This window comes from Triturus cristatus, chromosome 8, assembly GCF_964204655.1.
Source record: "Triturus cristatus chromosome 8, aTriCri1.1, whole genome shotgun sequence".
Classification (NCBI taxonomy): domain Eukaryota; kingdom Metazoa; phylum Chordata; class Amphibia; order Caudata; family Salamandridae; genus Triturus; species Triturus cristatus.
This window is the reverse complement of record NC_140591.1, coordinates 1,223,935,319-1,223,953,657: the sequence shown is the minus strand read 5'-3', so window position 1 is coordinate 1,223,953,657 and position 18,339 is coordinate 1,223,935,319. Positions and strand designations below refer to the sequence as shown.

At 40.7% G+C, this 18,339-nt stretch overlaps 1 protein-coding gene across 2 annotated transcripts in view; it reads right to left on the bottom strand.

Moving 5' to 3' along the window:
• Positions 1–18,339, bottom strand: part of MYO16 (myosin XVI) — a 2,357,781-nt gene that overhangs the window by 1,505,672 nt on the left and 833,770 nt on the right. For both annotated transcript variants that reach the window (XM_085622905.1, XM_085622906.1), the window contains exons 11-12: positions 12,229–12,339; positions 2,017–2,082 (exon numbers count right to left, since the gene is read on the bottom strand). In XM_085622905.1, coding sequence (XP_085479031.1) covers positions 2,017–2,082; positions 12,229–12,339 — 177 coding nt within the window. The remainder of the gene's footprint in view (positions 1–2,016; positions 2,083–12,228; positions 12,340–18,339) is intronic.

Sequence of the window (18,339 nt, the reverse complement as noted above, 5' to 3'; positions counted from 1 at the left end):
TCTCGAACACTGCAAACCATCCACAAATTGGCAGTCAGATTCATCATTAACCTCCCCGCAGTACTCACATCGCACCACACCTCAGGGAACTACATTGACTCCTGATACAGAAACATGTTCAATTCAAACTCCTCACACACACATTCAAGGAACGACACAACTCAGGCTCCACCTACGTGATGAGTTGCATGTCCTTTCATCAACCACCTACTCACCTCCACTCCACAGGCTTCCTTCTCACACACATCCCATGCATTCACACAATTAGATCAGGTCAGTGTTCTCCCACATTGCTCCTAAAGAGTGGGACGACACCTGGATCCACATCAGAACCTCCTCCGCTGTTCTTAAATTATGAAAGAAGCTTAACCAATCTACCATAGGCAGAGCTAGGCACACACACCTGCTTAGAACCAGGGTGACAGTGTGCCTTACAAATACACATAGCATACTTCAAATTACAGTTTTAGTACCCACCCTTCTGTGTTGGCTGCTGCACATCACTATTCTAATCCCTAAAGAAACATCTAGACTTCCAAAACATAACTGGATCAATACTCAAAGATGCTTGAGTGTGCCTGACCATGCTTTTTTCATAAGACACTGCAGGATCCCTTGGTGTAGATCCCAAAGTAAACACACCACCAGTTAAAAATAAACTACCACAACTACCAGAGGAAGGCCCAAAATCGGAATCCTTTATTTTACTAATAACACAGGGAGTGAATTTCGCCAGTTAGAAACTAGCCAGGAAAGCTGTATACAGTGTTTGAAGAAAACCATTACTAGGAATTGTGCCTTATTTGTCCCCCTTCTTGGTGCCAGATTTTCTTTCTGGAGTCCACAGCAGTGAAACTCTATTTTGTTTTCTGGATGATGTACATAGTGGTACAGTCCCAACCTGAACATCTTGAATCCTCAACCTGGAGGTAGAGCCCAAGCTCTCTGCTCTACCATTCAGGTTTCTGAATGTGGGGACCCTGCTCAATCCCAACCACTCACAACACGTTTTAGGCTACACCCTCTCAGATTATTATCCTGGGATAATACATTGTATTCATTTTTTTTTTATATCTTAATTGGTATTTTCTGTTTTTGGCATGGCTATCATCACGACTTTTACAAAATGCTCAAACATGAAAGACAAAAATATAAAACACATAGATAATATATTATTTTCCAGTGTAACAACATAAAGAATAATACATTGTATTCATTCATGAGCATGTGATACTTTGGTGAATGACTGTCCATCTATACATCTACCCTCCGCTATTTTAGCACACATTCTCCTTAGACACTCCCCTTTCTTCTTATTGGACAAAATCACCCTCAATGTTTGTATCGTGGCCTTATTTTACTCAGGAATGACTTTACCTGAGGCTGGGCCTGCATCGACTGACACATTCAGATTTCATATCAAACATACTCATCATACAGTGTGCAGGCTTAACTCTCAATGGCCGATTTCTGAAAAGGAATTTGCTATGTCACGGAGATAAAATTTAACAAATATGAAAAAGTTTTTGCTGTCAGTTCAAAATATCCAGACATTTCACTATTGACATTAACATCAGTAATATGTTTTTGTTAGTAATCACTTAAGACAAATTCACTAGCCCATGAAACCTGGATTCGTTCATCAGATCCCATAACTGGAAGACTTTTCTCCAATGTAAATAAAAGTTTGAGCGGGAAATCAGCTTCTTTTACTGATTTGAAAATGAAACACAAGCTAAATCCCACTTGCATGAATACCAATCATTTGCCCTGTACGCCTCAGGTGCCTTGCCTTTGTCTACACAATTGTCCTCACAGTTGTCCTAGATGAATACTGATTTTACTGATAGTTCTGTTCCTATACCCACAGTCTGACTTGAATGATCAATATCATTTGCCCTGTCCTAAACGATATATAATGCTTACACCTTCACAGTTTCTCTTTTCATGCTTCTTGTATTCGATTTCAATTACAATTTTTTAGAGAGAGTGTACATTAATATGTAGAATACGTACCATTGTTGAATACATCGGAAGCTCCTTGTAAGGATTAACAAGCAACAGTATGTTCCCAATATAGGTCTGGAAGAAGCAAAATAAAATGTTTAACAGTAAAAAAAAAAAAAATTCAAACAAAATCTTTTAACTCAAATTACCAGTGAAGTAAGAGCACCCTTACAGTGACAAGGATACACGATATCGCAATACAATGACAATGTCAAGGAAGGGAGTCGAGGAGAACGATCAGTCAACTTGCAGGCTGGTTTTAAGCTAGCAGCGGGTGAAAGTCCCTTCAGGTGCATCCGCATGGATGGCATGGTATGCTCCGCTCCATTCTTGAAATGCCTACTCAGTGTTGTTTGCAGACAATTTATTATGAGTTTTCGGATGTACGTTTTTGGATTCCTTTTACATATAGATTTCTCCTGCTTATGGCCCTGTTGTGATCCAGATGAATGGTTGATGATGTTGTCAGGGGCCACCACACCTTGTATGTCGACTGTCAGCAGCAGCGACTCCTCCTCAATGAGGGAGGAGCATCGCCCCACTGGCTCAGAGCCAGGAGCTGAAAAATAAAACAATATTTTACTGTTGTTTTATTTTTCAGCTGCTGGCTGAGCCTGCGTGTGCAAGGAGGTGCGGGGCCGGGCCATGGGATGGGGGTGGAGGAGTGATAGAAGTGCACTCTCAAGTGCGCATGTGAGTTTGGCCACCCATCGTATACCATCAAAAATGACATGAGCACACTTAGATTTCTCCAACCCAGCTGTATTGCACAGCCGGGTTAGAGAAACAGCACAACTCCCTGTGCCTAAGCGAGCATTAATCCGGCCCACTCAGGCAAATCCTAGCACTGCTGCTTTCATGCTTGAGAGCAGCACTGGGATTGGATGGGGTGTTGTGATGCTGTCCCAGGGACTCCTGGGACCAGGAACTGGCAGCAGAGGAGCACAAGGCTGCCGGCATCACCAGGTATATGATTTTGAATTTTTTTTTTATTATTAACCCCACGCTCACACTGCGTGCCTCCTGCCAGCCCCCTCTCCCCGAACCCGCCCCACTGGTATTTATCTGTGTTGCCCGCCACTGATTGTCAGTGTGTGATGAATTGACCCTGGGTGCCAATTATCGATTGTGAACTTGAGGTCAAGACACATAAATCTGTTAAGAGACAGATTCTACTGGCCATTGCTGATGACAGCACTATAAGCATTCTCTTCTGTCAGAGAATGCCTACTTCCATTGTAGTATATGCCTGCAAGTGCCACATGTCAGTCATTACTACATGCATAGTCTGTATCCTGCAGATCCAGAGTGTTTCGGCCTCTATCTCTATGGACTGTGTTTTCTGAATATCAGTTCACTCGTTGTTGCGACTTTATGTCTTCCTGTTTGATTACCAGTCATATGTTGTTGGTAGTATATGGCTGAAATAACGATATTCTGGGTGTGTTGCTCTGCTATAGCACGGTTTTCATAAAAATTCTGCAGTCACTTTCATATTGACTATTTCCCTATGCCTGCAGACATTTTATTGACTTGTGGCGTATTTTATCAAATATATTTTTGCCGATTATGTGATTACTTCTGACTAACATGCTGTGTTTGATCTGATGTGTGGATCAAGCCAATAGCCGTAGGTGGGCAAGATCGCGGTGATGATTTTGTGAGTGAGCACCATCTGAGTAGGGGCCATCAGTTTCTCAGCATGACGGAATTTAATTTATTTTTGGAAGCAGGAAAAATGGTACCGGTTGCTTCTACCTTTACGATTATATCTCCATCTCCATCATTTAATAGCCTCAAGGCGAACCTAGGGGCCCATTCACAGAACTAATCTGAGATAAAATATCCTAAACTTACTACTTTTGGTTTTCTCAGAAGGCATTTAGTAGTAGTAAAGTTACGACTTCTAACTTTACTACTACTAAACTGAGATAAAATTCTAAACTTAATTATTTTGGTATTCACAGATGGCATTTAGTAGTAGTAAAGTTAGGAGTCCTAACTTTACTACTACTAAATGCCATCTGTGAATGCCAAAAGTAGTACATTTAGGATTTTATCTCAGATTAGTTCTGTGAATCGGCCCCAAAGTGTATGTGGTATTCATCATAATTTAGATAACCTCTTACATGTTGTGGATAGCACAGAATGTAGGAAGTTGCTGTCAGCTTCCATAAAACAACAAAGCACGTAAAATGTCGAATTTGGGCTTTTTCTTTCTGAAATTACAGATTTTGTGAATTACCAGATAAAGGTAGAACTTGGCTATATAACATGCCCAAACCAATATGGCGGTATATCCATTCAAAGCTATGGGAACCTCCCAATCCAAGATCTGGCAGAGTTTCTTTTTAGGTCAATTTCAGGCATTGAAAGTTCAAGACACACAGCATATTTGTTCTCAAAATTGTCGTTATGCTAGTTGTCCCTTTGCTATGTATTATTGCGCTTGATTTTTTTCAGAAGATTAGATCTTTCCTTGTGAATTATGCTGGTTTAATCTGGTTTTTTGTTAACTTTGGTAGTGTTGTCATTTTAAGCAGTTTTGGATACATTTCCTAGTGGATCATCTGACTCTGGACCTGTTTTCTCTCTTGGCTTTTTTCTCCTTCTTGATGCCAGTGGGGGTTTGCTGCATTGCTTATTCCACCATCGCTATCTACATTCAAATCGACACAGATTGCCAAAGAAGGTTTTCTCCACCATGTGAGTTTGTCTTCCTAGCTATGACCTTCTAAAGGAGATACCTGTAACTTTGCACAGATTATATTCCATGCTATTCTGTGCAGGGTGCCTCTGTGGCTATTGTGAAGAGCCATTTTTTCTTCTGGCGATTTCGAAGGACACTCAACACTGTGCTGTAGTACTATGAATCCTGATAACAATAATTACGTCTGAAGAAAACAGACCTTATTGTCCCGATGTACATATATCCGAGGTGTTTCTTCACCTGCCCAGTGCATTTCTGGAGATCCTGTTAAACTACGAGATTCTCTTTCTGTGCATTTTGCTTTTCCCCATGCACACTTTCCTCATGATAAAATGAAAGCAGGTTATTTGATAAGCAGCCTGTCAGGTTTTGCTTGGGCAACTCCATTAGTAACCAGCTTTAATGAGTGCCTGCACTACTATGATATATTTGTTTCGGCTTTTACGAAGATCCGTATAAGTATCCGTATAAGTAAGCTTTGCAACTCGCAGAGTTTACAATACAACGGAGTTACTCTTTATGTTAAATATATTACAAACAATTGCTGTTTTTCAATATATATTCTTTAAACGTGTCCAAACAGCACACAGTTCAAGTTGTAAGGAGCGTAGACCAGGTACCACTGACAACACGTGTTGTAGGCCTGTCTCAGACCATCCTTGCGGTTTCACGGACCAAAATGAATAGTCATATGATTTGATTTCTATCTCCCATTCTAACTCTGAAATTTGAATGTTTAAACACATTCAGCCACTGACTCGAGGGGTCACCATACTCTCATTGGCTAACTGGAAAACAAGCTAAATTAATAAGTTAAAAAGCAAAAAGGGCCCGATTACAACTATAGGTGCTATTTACCGCACCTGGGGGCATATCAGCAACGAGGCAATATAAAATTATCGCCGCTTTTGCAACCGTTTTCGGTCGAAAAGCGGCGATAATTTTATCGCTTAATCAGCAAGGTCACGCTATTGAGTGAAACCTTGCATTAGTGCACGGATTCTTAACGCCCAGCTTTGCATCTCTAATGAGATGCAAAGTGGGCGTTCCTGACCTGACATGACTGGAGAAATGTCGCTAAGCAACATTTCTCCTATCATCAAGCCCCACGCTATGAAGCATAGCGTCAAGAAAAGTAGCGATAACCCCTGTTATCTTCGTGAGATTATCACTGGGTTTCCAGCAATAATCTAACGTTTGGCAGTTAGCGCTAGGATTTTTATCGCTTTTGAGATAAGCGTTGCTAATAGCACGCTATCTCAGCGATAAAAATCCACGTTAGCCGGCGATAATTATCCTAGCGCTAAGTGCGCTTAGCGATAATTATCGCCAGTTGTTGCTGATATGCCCCTCGGTAAATAACGATTACACAGGGTTCGTTATTTATTGGGTGTGATAAATATCACCAACTATCACTTTCTGGGGAATAATATGTGGATATTGGTGTTTAACGCATGATACGTTAATTACCAGATGGTTTTCCCTTGTTAAATTTTGGCTGTCTTGGCATGCCGAAATTTAAGGATGGTTTAGGTATTTAACAATCCGAATCATACCGGATGTGTTAAATAACACTGAACCTGTAATTCTGACAGGTCGGAAAAAACCTAAGACTCGTAATCAGGCCCTTAGGGCGAAAAAGCCCAAGTTGCACTCCTGACAAGATCTAGGGCGAAGATATGTCAATGAATTCTGGAGATTCATCTCCTTCTAGTGGATATAATTGGTACTACAGTTAACTTTTTGTATTTCCTAACCTGTACAGAAGATGTTACTCTGCACTAGGGTGGTGTTGGGTGGGTGTTTCCACGCAACTCCCATGGATTTTGATGCATTCCCAGATTTACCATTACTGGTAGACCTTGGAACGCGCCAAAATGTTACACCTTCCCAGGGGAAGCGTAACAAGGAGAAATATCTTTATTCTCCTTGTTACTTCATAGATAGAGGAAAATGTGTCAGGGGATTGGTGCCCCTTCCTGAACAAAAACTATCCTGCATGCAATGCAGGTACCCTTGCGCCATGGTGTAAGGGTGCCTGCATTGCTGCTAGGCAGCCCATTGTGCTCGAGCGCTGAGAAAAGGCAGGAATGTGCTGTGTTGTGATAAATATAGCGCATTCCTCCCCTTTCCCTGTAACGCAGTGCAGCAAGGTGACTGGCTGCGATGCGTTACATCTAGATAAATATTGCCCTTGCTACCTACCTACCACAAGCTGTTTTTTTATTCTATCTGATCTCAAACCAAGCCAATTAATTTATCTGACCTCTTTGCATCTTTGGAGCTAATCTATGTCCCCCTTTCTAATATTTTCTGGTACTCTGTCAATACCATAGAATTTGAATCTTTCAATTTTACTTTGCGATACTTCAGAAAATTGTTCAGCAGTTGTATAGCACTTATCTTTGTTATCAAGGTCTCTAATGTGTTGCGCCTTACACACCTTTAAAATTCTTATGGTTCTCCCAATGTATTTTTTCCACATGGGCATTCATTAATGCAAAGAAACTGCAATCTAAAGGCAAGTGCAATGTTCTCTCAATAGATTAAGAATGCTAAAAAAAATGATAGACAATTTATCTTTCACATAAGGCAACTTTATTAAAGGAACATATGGATATTCAGTTATGTTGAGTATTTTATCTTAAGTCAAGATATGCTTTTATTTTAAACTTCTCTCCATGATGTGTTTTATTTTCCATAATTAAACATATATTGTTTGTGTCTTTTCCAGTACGCTTAGAAGACTTATTAAACACTTTACCTTTTAAAGATTTCAGTCTATTTAAAGTGGCTATTAGTGTTTGTGTTTTGGAACATCTTTTTCTAAACCACTCCGTCATTAAATTCACTTCTTCCAGAAACGTTTTGCTTGAGATAAAATACTCCTTCTCTTGTCTAGAATTATCCCAAAGGAATATGTCAATTATGTTTTATTGTTGCAGGGAGTGGCACGAAGGATGGAATTAGGTGCAGTTTCCTTGGACGTGTCTCAACTTGATCATTCGCTAATTCCACCAGCTCTTTCTTTGTATGCATTGTCATTCTAAATTTGTAAGTAGTGTCCTTAAAATAAAAAGAAACTCATTCTATAAGGATGGGGTTCCATTCCAAATTATGAAGATGCCACAGGTACATGTACACATGAAACATGAAGTAACAGGTAAATTCAAAAGGGATAGTGCAACACAAAATCCCATTGGAACTCTGCAAGCGTGCGTATAGAATTATTTTGTCTTATTCCTGCTGTCCATGCCTGAGATGAGACACATAAAACAGTGGTGAATCGTTAGTGTGACCAGAGGTTTCTCGCTGTGTCAGAGAGCATGTTACATCGACCCAGGTCTCATCTCATGTAAAGTTCCACTGTCATGTGAATCCCTGTGCTAACATCTCGAATGCATGTTGAGTGTTTGTTTATGCAGTGAATATGTAGCATATGTATAGTACTTGGACCTTGTGTGTCTGAGAAATCTGAGTACCTGACAGCAAAAGTGTATTACCTGCTTTCCTGTGGCTGCAGGGTTGAGACCCAGACACTTAAGTAAAGGGGGTGGAGACAGGGGTTTCCTTAGAAATCAATGGTGATCTTGTTTGCAAAATGCCTGCTTATTAGTTCTTCTAAGCATTGACATTTGGTATATGGTGGGTTGACAGGTGGGACTGCAATTTCTATTGGTCAAGGGGAGAATGCTTCTAGGGAGGGACTGCCTCTTTGTATATATGTGATTAGTAAGGCTGATAACAGCCATGTGCAGAGTTATCACACTTCATTATTTCCATATTTGAATACTTCTGCTGGGAGCCAGTCTCACTGTTTTCTGCTGTAAGCCATCACCTTGCATAAAGGTTCTGTCTGAGGATGACATTTGAGAAAGAGTCATCCCAATCTGGTTTAAAAGTCTTACACCAGGGGTCTCCAACCTTTTTAATAGGGATAGTTATTCGGATCTATGAAAAACATCTCGAGCTACTGCCTTACATATGAATTTGCTAACTGCACAAAAATGATCAAGCCCCTTGAATATTTAACACTGTCCCTAGAGCATCCAGTCCTGATGCAGTATGCCCACCCCACTAATGTCAGAAGAGTTGTCGGGGAAAGATTGTGGAGCTATGTGGTCCCCTAGAGGCAGTGTTGTCCCTTTGCTCTTCTTTGTGAATCATCTGTGAGAGGTGACTCATTGGTTTTGTTGTTTCTTAGTCATACAATAAATGTGATGACACTACCCTAATTATGATAGCTGGGACCGAAAGACTTTCATTTTCTGGCTAATTGCCCTAAAAATCCATTCATTGATATTGAAAAACTGCCACTGACTTTAGGATTTAAGATTATGAATAGATTCCATGCACACCTCACAATGCTCGAAAAGTAAACATACCTCAGCAGCCCATTACCATATGTCCACTCTGAGGCAAAGCTAAACACAAATTAATGATTGCTTGAGGAAGGTATGTACCTCTAAAGAAAGGTAGAAAGAAAAATAGAAAAGCAATGAATGAAAGGAGAGAAATAAGGAAAGAGAAATAATTTGAGGAAGGAAAGAAACAGAGGAAATTATGAAAAATGAAGCTGGAAAGAAGGAAAGGAAAAAATGAAGGGAAGAAGAATGGATGGACAGGAAGGAAGGAGTGAAGGGGAGGAGAGGAAGAAAAGATGAAAGGTGAAGAAAGAATCAAGAAAGCAGAGGAAAGAATGAGAGAAACATAAGAAGAGTAGAGAGAAAGGAAAGAAGGAATGGTAGAACAAAGGAATGAAAGAAAGAAGAAATGAACAAAACAAAGAGCGATGGAATGGAAAAAATGACAGAGGAGGGAAGGGAATTTTAGCAGGAACAAAGAAGAAAAGAAATATAAAAGGGACTGAAATATAAATAAAAGACACAAATGTAACAAAGCAGAGAAGAGGAAAGAAAAATGGACAAAAAGTGATGGAGAAAGAAAGGAACAAAGAATAATTATTTATTTATGGCTTCTTGTTAGTGACTTTCTTATTTTAGGAGAGAGAAGGCTCCATATTGTTCCTGTAGTCACATTTCAGGGCCTCACAGCTGCATTTGCTAAAATGGAGTGACAGTTATCAAGCTACGTTAAGACAGGCTGCAAGCTACTGGTAGCTCATGATCGACCTGTTTGAGACTCCTGTTTTAGGGTCTGATTTAGATCTTAGCAGATAGGATGTCCCATCCGCCGTATTACAATTGCATTATATCCTATGGCCCTTGTAATATGGAGGAAGGGATATCCGTAACTTTTGTGATGTAGTATCCCATCCACCAAGATCCAAATCAGCCCATAAGACTGTGAATGTACATCTCCTGCCTGGAAAATGTGTATAAAGGAGAGATCCAAATTACTCCACTTTGTTCCAGCTCTAAGTTCTTCTTGACAAACGAACGGAGTGCTCTGCAGAGAATTCAATGAAGTGCTGTGTGGCAGGAGTTAGTGTCTGTCTGTCTGACAACAGTCTCCAGAGGTGAGGTAAAGGCACTTCACCTGAAGTCTGCACTTTCTTCATGAGGAACTAAGGATTCATCTAAAGCCTGCCTGCCTGTTGAGAAATGGAAGGTGTGTCTTTTGTCTGCAGGAGCAGAAACTGTTGATGTATTCCAGGGGTAGGCAGTACCCCCAAAAAAGCTGTGATCCACAGACAGTGAAGTAATAAAAAGTGACCTTGGTTTCTCTGAGAAGTTCATGTGTGAGATATGCCAAGTCTTTTGAAGGACCAAACGTCGCTGTATTGACTGGCAAGCTGCTGTAAGCCTCTGAGTCTGGTACTACCAACGCCTGGGATAGGAGCTGCAACATCCCCACACTGGATGAGCCCTTATTAGTGCAGAGGCTGCAACTCCCAAAAACACTCCATTATGTCTGACTTCATCAGGAGGCTTTCCCTCTCGTGTAGTGTCTGAGTATCTCTCTGCAGCAGACAGCTGAGGAGGTCTGCCGAAGCGGAGTGCTGCTGAGCAGGTCTGCTATGCAATCTAGCAGTCCCTCTTCCAATGAAAGGTCACTGCTGTGTCTCCTGCAAATGTCAAGCCTCCACTGACAGGTTGTGTATATAAGCAGCACCTGCTGCACTGCTAGAACTGCACCACTAAACAACAGGTAAAAATGTGCCTCATACTGCAACTGAAACATGAAACTAGAATTTTCAGACAATTTTGCAAATGGATTTAAGACTTAATTACTCATTTCAGTGAGGCATATAAGTAAATGTACCTGCACTTAATTAGTGCCTCTGGCAACAGTATACTGGTGAATACAGTCATAAAATATCAACTTTAGTAGGGAGTGAGACTAGCAGAAGTGGGGTGTATTGCCTTACTGTAGATCGTTACTGAGAAAAGAACCCTGCTCACGCCTTTCTATTAAACTATGCACCACTTTGTTTTGTTTTGAGACTAAAGAATAAAAACATAATTACTGGGCTGGGCAATATATTATAGTGTCTGTTGGTTGACTGTTGAGTTCTGAGTTCCTTTCGTCATACTATCTCCCTGGGAAGACGTGCTTTGCTCGCTCTTGCTACACTGCCAGTTAAGTGCAAACAGGGTTGTATTTGGCCCAGTTTGCCAAGCCATAGTAGGATAGACTTCAGGACCACAGTTGAGGCCCGGTAGCCCCTGTCTCCCTTCGGTCCCCATGAACTGGATCTGGGAGTCAATAAGAGGACTCACCACTAATAAAAACATGCAGTGTCTCACAAACAGCATGCTAATCATTTACTGTCTCTCGAGTCCTTATCTTTTTCTCTGCATGCCCATGAATGAGTATTCTACTCCCTCCTACTACTTCTCATTGAATTAATCTGTCGCCTTCATCATCTGTAAGGTAAAGGTCATTATAATTGTGTCTTCTAAAGATAGTTCTTCTCCCTAGTAGTCTGATCGAGACACACAAGCCAACTATGGGCTTCAGTACCATATGCTGTGGAACCATGTTGCCGGATGCAGTAACTGGCTGCAGCACTACATCTCCTTTCTGAGTTTTGCACCTAAGAATAGAGGATAATTGGGTGACTGCCTGCTTTCCATCATCCAGAGCTGCAAAACTCAGAATGTGAAATGTTTAGCCTGGACAATTTTACAAGTTTACCTGGCGAAATCTGTGGTGGGAACAATGTGCCTTTATAATCTTAATTGTAATACTTGTTCTCTGTGCTCACTTTACTCCGTAATAAAAACCCTGGAAATATGGTCCCTTGTTCTTTTTCAAAACCTTCTTCTTTGTATTCCATAATTCTGCTCCACAGAAGCCCCTCAACCCGGTCCACACTAATTATCAATCTATAATAAATAAATATTCTCAGAATTCTGTGTCTGTATGTAGCATTGGGAAACTTACTATTTCTGTATATGGCCTGAGTTCACAAAGTAACTCTATGATGTCCTGGTGAGGCAAAATTATTCTGCACATATTCATCAGAGCAACAACCTTCTATTTGTCATATCACAAAAACATAACCACTGTAATACAGATCTCAAAAATAGTTAGAATGAACTCACATATATCTGACTGTGACTGAAACGTTTCTGAATTTCATACAACAGACTGCTGTCTGTTAACTCGCTCAGGGTAGCCAGGTCATCATTTGGTGCTGGAGGCATTAGCTTGACCTAAAAGAACAAAACAATTTACTGAAATGTTTGTATTTCTAGCTGTATGTTTTGCAATGAATGTATTTCTTGCATTGAAATATAGCACACTGAATTATAACATATTCAAAAATTCCTGAAAAGTAAAGAAATGCACTCTAAGAAAAAAAAATCATTTTGGAGAAATTTCAGACTCCCCATTAAGTTTATTTCAACACATGTTTTAGAAAGTACACCTTATAGCTAATAGAATGGAGTGAAGGTCAGGGCATCATTGAGCTGGTTTACCCATTTGTATTTTATGTCCCTATTGCTGCCATTATTCTTTCATTTGAGTTTATAGTAGAATAAGAATACACCTGTGTGGGGGCTGTTGATTGAAATGTGTAGAACCCTATTCAAGCAACAGACACCATCCTTGTCTGGGTGATCCACAAAAAATCATTAAATTAAACTCCTCTTAGCCCTCTGGTAGCTGTGCACAAGAGCAGTCAGGCATAACTTACAGGCGATGTGTAAACTATGTTTATGCAACACTTAAACAGTGTAAACATAACACAAGAAAAATCCCACACTATTTACAAAAAATAGATTAAAATATAATAAATGATTTGACATCGAAACAACAATTCAAACAGTAGAACCTATGTTATGAATTTTTAAAGTTTAATGTGAAAAATTAGCACCTAAAATATCAAAGAACCAACCAAGGGTGTCTGTTCGTGCGACACACAGCCATGCGGTGTATGGTAACATGAAGTGGATTAAGCCCAGTCTCTGCTTACTTTCAGATTAGTAGAAATATTGATAAAAAAATGTCTCAGATGATAAAGTTCAGTGGGTCAAGGCAGTCAGTGGTGTCAGAGACGGAGTCATATTCGTTGGGTAGCCTCTGGGCGAAGACGCAATGAAGATTTCTACATTCAGACTTAGCGTCTCATTTAGATCTCAGCGAACGCGTTACTCCGTCACAACAGTGCCCGATATCCCATCCGCTAAAATATAAATCCCACAGGATATAATGGGATTTATATCTCAGCGGAAGAGATATCTTTCACCGGTGTAATAGAGTAAACATCCACTGAGATGTAAACCAGGGCTTTAGTCTCTTTTTTGGAAGTCGAAATTCCCCAGGAGGACGAAGCCGCAGGCTATAGCTGACATAGGCATGACAAGGCCAGGCACCCCTTCTGCGAGAAGTGGCTGAACATGATTTGCTGCTGTGGAGAAGAATGCAGCAGGAGCTACCGTGAAATAAGGCTAACCGGTAAGGCACCGGGTAGATCAGCACGCAGGTACATCTTGGTTCTCTATTTGGGTGAAAACGTTCTATTCCTCAGGTTTTTGATTTGACAAGTCTACACACTTTTAGCACCATAAAAAAGGGTCCAGGACTGGAGGGGCACAACTGCCAACTGCACCTGGTCATGTGACCCAGGAAACAGGCTGCAGGCACTAATGGGTAGGACAAGAAAATGTCAACTTTCTAAACATGGTATTTTCAGAATTGTGACTTAAAATCCGACTTTACATTAACAATGACTTATTTAAATTTCAGTTCCTCAGACACCAAACATGACATTTAGACTTGTTCCCAAGCAAATGTTTACAGGTCCTGGATAAGTGTAGTAGCACTTAACTAGGGACATACAAGTACATTAAATGTGTCAATGGGGTTTCAGACAATTTTAGCATGTTTAAAAGAGAAAGCACAAACACCTTAACACTGGTTAGCAGTGGTAAATGCACAGAGTCCAAATTTGAACAAAAACAAAATCCAGAAAACAAGAGGGGTGAAGACAAGAAGTTCGGGGGTGACCCTGCTGAGAGGGCCAAGTCCAACATATAGGCAGTGGGTCACCTACTATGGGCAGAGGGTGGAGGCTCTGAGAGGGACAGGAGCCAAAATGGTAGTACCTAGTGATATCCACCAGGTTGTTACAGCAGACAACCAGGAAAGTCACTATCCAGTGACTCTCATTCCCTGTGAATGTGGTGGTGTCTTCAGTTCCTTAATGCAGTTACATCATGGTTGGTGTTTATGTGTGGCTTTGACCAGGTCCAGCACAAAAAGATAACGGTGGTTGGCGATTTGTGCTTTTTAGCTTTATTTTTACTTTAAATTTAAAATTTTTATCTCTGGATCTGTTTATTGTTTTTTATTATTTTGGAGTCATTTTTTTTATTAAAATGTTTTCTATTTTTGTAAATTGGTTTAGGATTTTTCTTGTGTTGTGTTTTCACTTTATTACTGTTTGAGTACTGAATAAAACTTTTACACATTGCGTCTAAGTTATGCCTGACTGCTTTGTGCCAAGCTACCAGAGAGTTAAGCATAGATTTATTTACTGACTATTGTGGTTGACCCTGAGTATTATTTGTGTTAGGTTCTCACACCCTTCAACTAATATCTTACAGTATGTACATATTTATGTTTTTTAATTATATATTTTGTGATTGAAGGAAGATGGTGAAAAAGGCTACATCAATCTCTAGTTAACAATTATGTTTTTGACCAAGCAATCACTTCTTTGCCTCGCAAATGTGATAGTTATTTACAAATGACAGCGTCCCCTTTGCGAATCACATACCACTTCCACTCAGGGGGCGGTATCTGATCAATGATTTCTAACCGCAATTTTGGTCACAAGTCAGTGATGCATGGCACTGCGATTTGACATTAGAATGGAACACCCCTTTCACACCAACTTGTAATTGCGATTTGGAATGACTCAGAACCAACTTTTGCAGTTGCAAAACCCGTGATTTTGTCAAAGTGTTTCAAACATCTGTCTGCAATCCCATTCCAGGGTTGGAAAGGGTTGAGGACAAGCTCATTATCGGTCTGGATGTGGGATCTGGGGTTTCTAAAGAGGAAAAGATCGAAATAACTTTAATCGCACTGAGGCTAAGGCACTTTTGCATATAGAATTGTACATTATATACAATTAAGCATGTGGAACTATTGTACGCTACATATAAGAATGTGGAACATTATATATTATTAAGTGTGTGGAATTGATACTCCTGGAAAGCTGTGATCGTCACATGGTTACAGAAATACTCTTAGAGAGGTTTGTGAATTTCTAGAATTTGTGAACAGTACCGATGACAGGTGTTAATGTCTATGTGACTGCAGAGTTGTCTACCAAGGTGTTGTGATTTCCCTTTCCTCATACATTTACATGCAATGAAGTGCATAATTTCATGTCCGATATTGCAAAGACATTTTATGTATGACATAGTTCCATAGTTGTGAATAGATCTAAATGTATTAGAAAGCGATGCTAGCCATAGAGCAACGGTGTAAGATTATAAAAAAACTTCTCCCATGTATAATCACATTACAGATAAACTGGAATTTTGAACGCTATCAATGCCAAAAACAAATTACTTTCAGTGGGAAAATTAAGCGTGCCATTAAAAATAATTTCCACAAGACAAATATAGAAGCCAGTTTCCAGGGGCGGCTCCTTCGCTAAGGCGGAGGAGCGTCGCCCCACTGCTCTTTGAAATGGAAAAATGAAATGATAATAACGCAGTTATAATTTTATTTTTTGCAGATCCAGGGATGGTTTAGGGTGGGGTGGGGTTGGAGGCACAGGGATAGGAGTGGTTTGCACATGCCAAGTGGGCATGACTGCTTGGCCAGCTGTCTTGGCCGGTCCAAACAGTTATGCACACTTTGCATGTTCCCCTACAAGCAGCATTACAGAGCCCCTTGGGACCCTATCCCATTTGCGAGTGACTTACCACCCATTTGAAATGGGTGGTAAAGTGCAAGTGTTTTGCAGCTGCAATCTTGCATTGAAGCGCGATTCGATATTAGGAAGGGACGCCCTTGGTATGCTGATTCCTAATAGAGAGTCGCAAACCCTATTTTGCGAGTCGGTAATAGATTACTGACTCGCAAAATAGGGTTTGTAAATAAGGCAGACTTATTTTGCGGTTGAAAATGGGCCAATTGCCCATTTGCAACTGCAAAAAACGGTTGCACATCTGGCCCATATCTTTTCTTGTGTGCACAACATGAACTTCTGAGAAGCAACGTGAAGCCATTTATTCGAAACAGCATACTGTTGCTCCAGTTACCACTTAACAGGCTGTAAGAGAACTGGAAGTGACCAAGTAGGTTCATATTGGTGGAACTGACACAACCTAAAGCCTGACAATTGCGAAGAGAGGTGCTTCTCTAAGTATTTTTTATCAGTATTCTAATTTGAAGGTGTTGTCACCGCCAGTGCTTAATTTGAGCCGGCGGCTTCCAGTGTTCAGCACCAGCACTTAATTTTCGACACCGGCACTTAGGACAGTTTGCCAAATGGTGGCACTGTTGTCTCATTTGGAGACGAGCACAACAAAAGTTGTTTATTAAATCAATAAACATTGAAAGTGACTAATATCTGCCCCCAAAGCCATTCTTATAGCTTTGGGAGCCTGGAGTAGTTAGAAATGTAAAACTCGTAGGAGTGTGATAGTTAGTAGTTGTGTTGTTACTGTAATTGCAGCGCTGACCACAAAAGTGTTGCCCCTCTCAGGCAAGGGGTCACAAAGGAAGTGTCAGGAGTAGCAGGGAGCAAGTTAGAGGTCTCCTCTATCACCACTAACTAGCCTCAAATGATGTCCATGAGTGCAAACGGAAGTGGCCTCCTGTCGAGGGTCCTGGCAATTTTTTTTTTTTTTTTACATTTAAGCACTGGTTATCACACATTATGATGCCTCCTGGGTTCCCTAACACCCTTGAACCTCAATTTGCAGTTTAACCCTCTTGCCGTCTCCTGCACTCATTGTGGGCCGCAGTTAGGCCAGCCATATGTAAATATTGCATCTTTAGCTTAATGATGACCAGCTGGCTTCTGGACACTGGGGCAGCCATCTTGACGTCTATCAGTAGTCTCGCGCTGACAGCACCGTAATGGGCTTACCACAGAGTAACTGCAAAGTAAAATGCCAGCTTCTGTCTGCGGCGTCCATAGAGCAAAGCAATTCCAATTTGTGAGAAATGCGTTTGAAATGAAAAAGCAGAGCATCCCACACTGTGCCAGGTAGAGGTGACTGGAAAGAATTCACCTTTTATTTTCCTTATCTTGGAGCATTTCTCGGCAAGTCACCAGGACACAAATGGCAGAGCTACAGAAGAACTTCACTCTTCCATCGAAAGTGAGGTCAGGGAGCCCGACTTCCATTAATTTGCTATTTCACACTTCATTACTCCTCGGGATTTCTGCAGAGCTTGAGTTTTCATCGCTGAGGTGAGCCCAATGACTTCAAGTAACGGAATTGTTTCTGATACAGGCTTGGCTCTGCACAGCTGCTCTTTTCTTCGGCTGTCCGTCTCTGTTGAAAACGATCACACAATCTTCAAGTCTTTCTGTGAAATATCAATTTGCCACACACGTGCATGCATTAACATATGCTAATTACTTGGAGTGATTTATTGCGCGCGATTCTAGCAACAATCCACTTATTGTTTCCATTAATGCTGAGCCCAAGTTTCTAATGAGGAGTAAGCCAGCAGTTTAATCATAAATCCGTCAGGCATGGGAGGGCAAAGCGGGCTGCCCCGGGGGATGCTAATAAGGCAATACTACTGATGCACACAAAAAGGTTCTTCAAGAATCGTTTCCGTTTTCAGGCACCCTCACTGCATCTTTTCATATTTCAAGTACAGGTCCCAGCCTGATAAACTTTTTCTGTAGGTATTTTGTTGTATGAACTTTGATTGGTCCACGTAATCGGAAAGCTGATAACTGCAGTGAAGCAAAATGAATAATTTATCGCGGTATCTGGACCTGGTCTAATCATTTTTGAACGCTGGAGCTTTGCATCATGCTGCAAGATGAACTGAACCATCATGAAACCCTATTGGTATCATTTTTTATCGCATCAACTAGCTGATTATTCGACAGCCAGGCGCGACTAATTCATCGCGCACTCAAGGCAAGACCATGACTTCAAATCATAAGTGGGTTATGAAATGATAGACACGAAACGAATAAAGAACAAATGTAGAGAGATCTT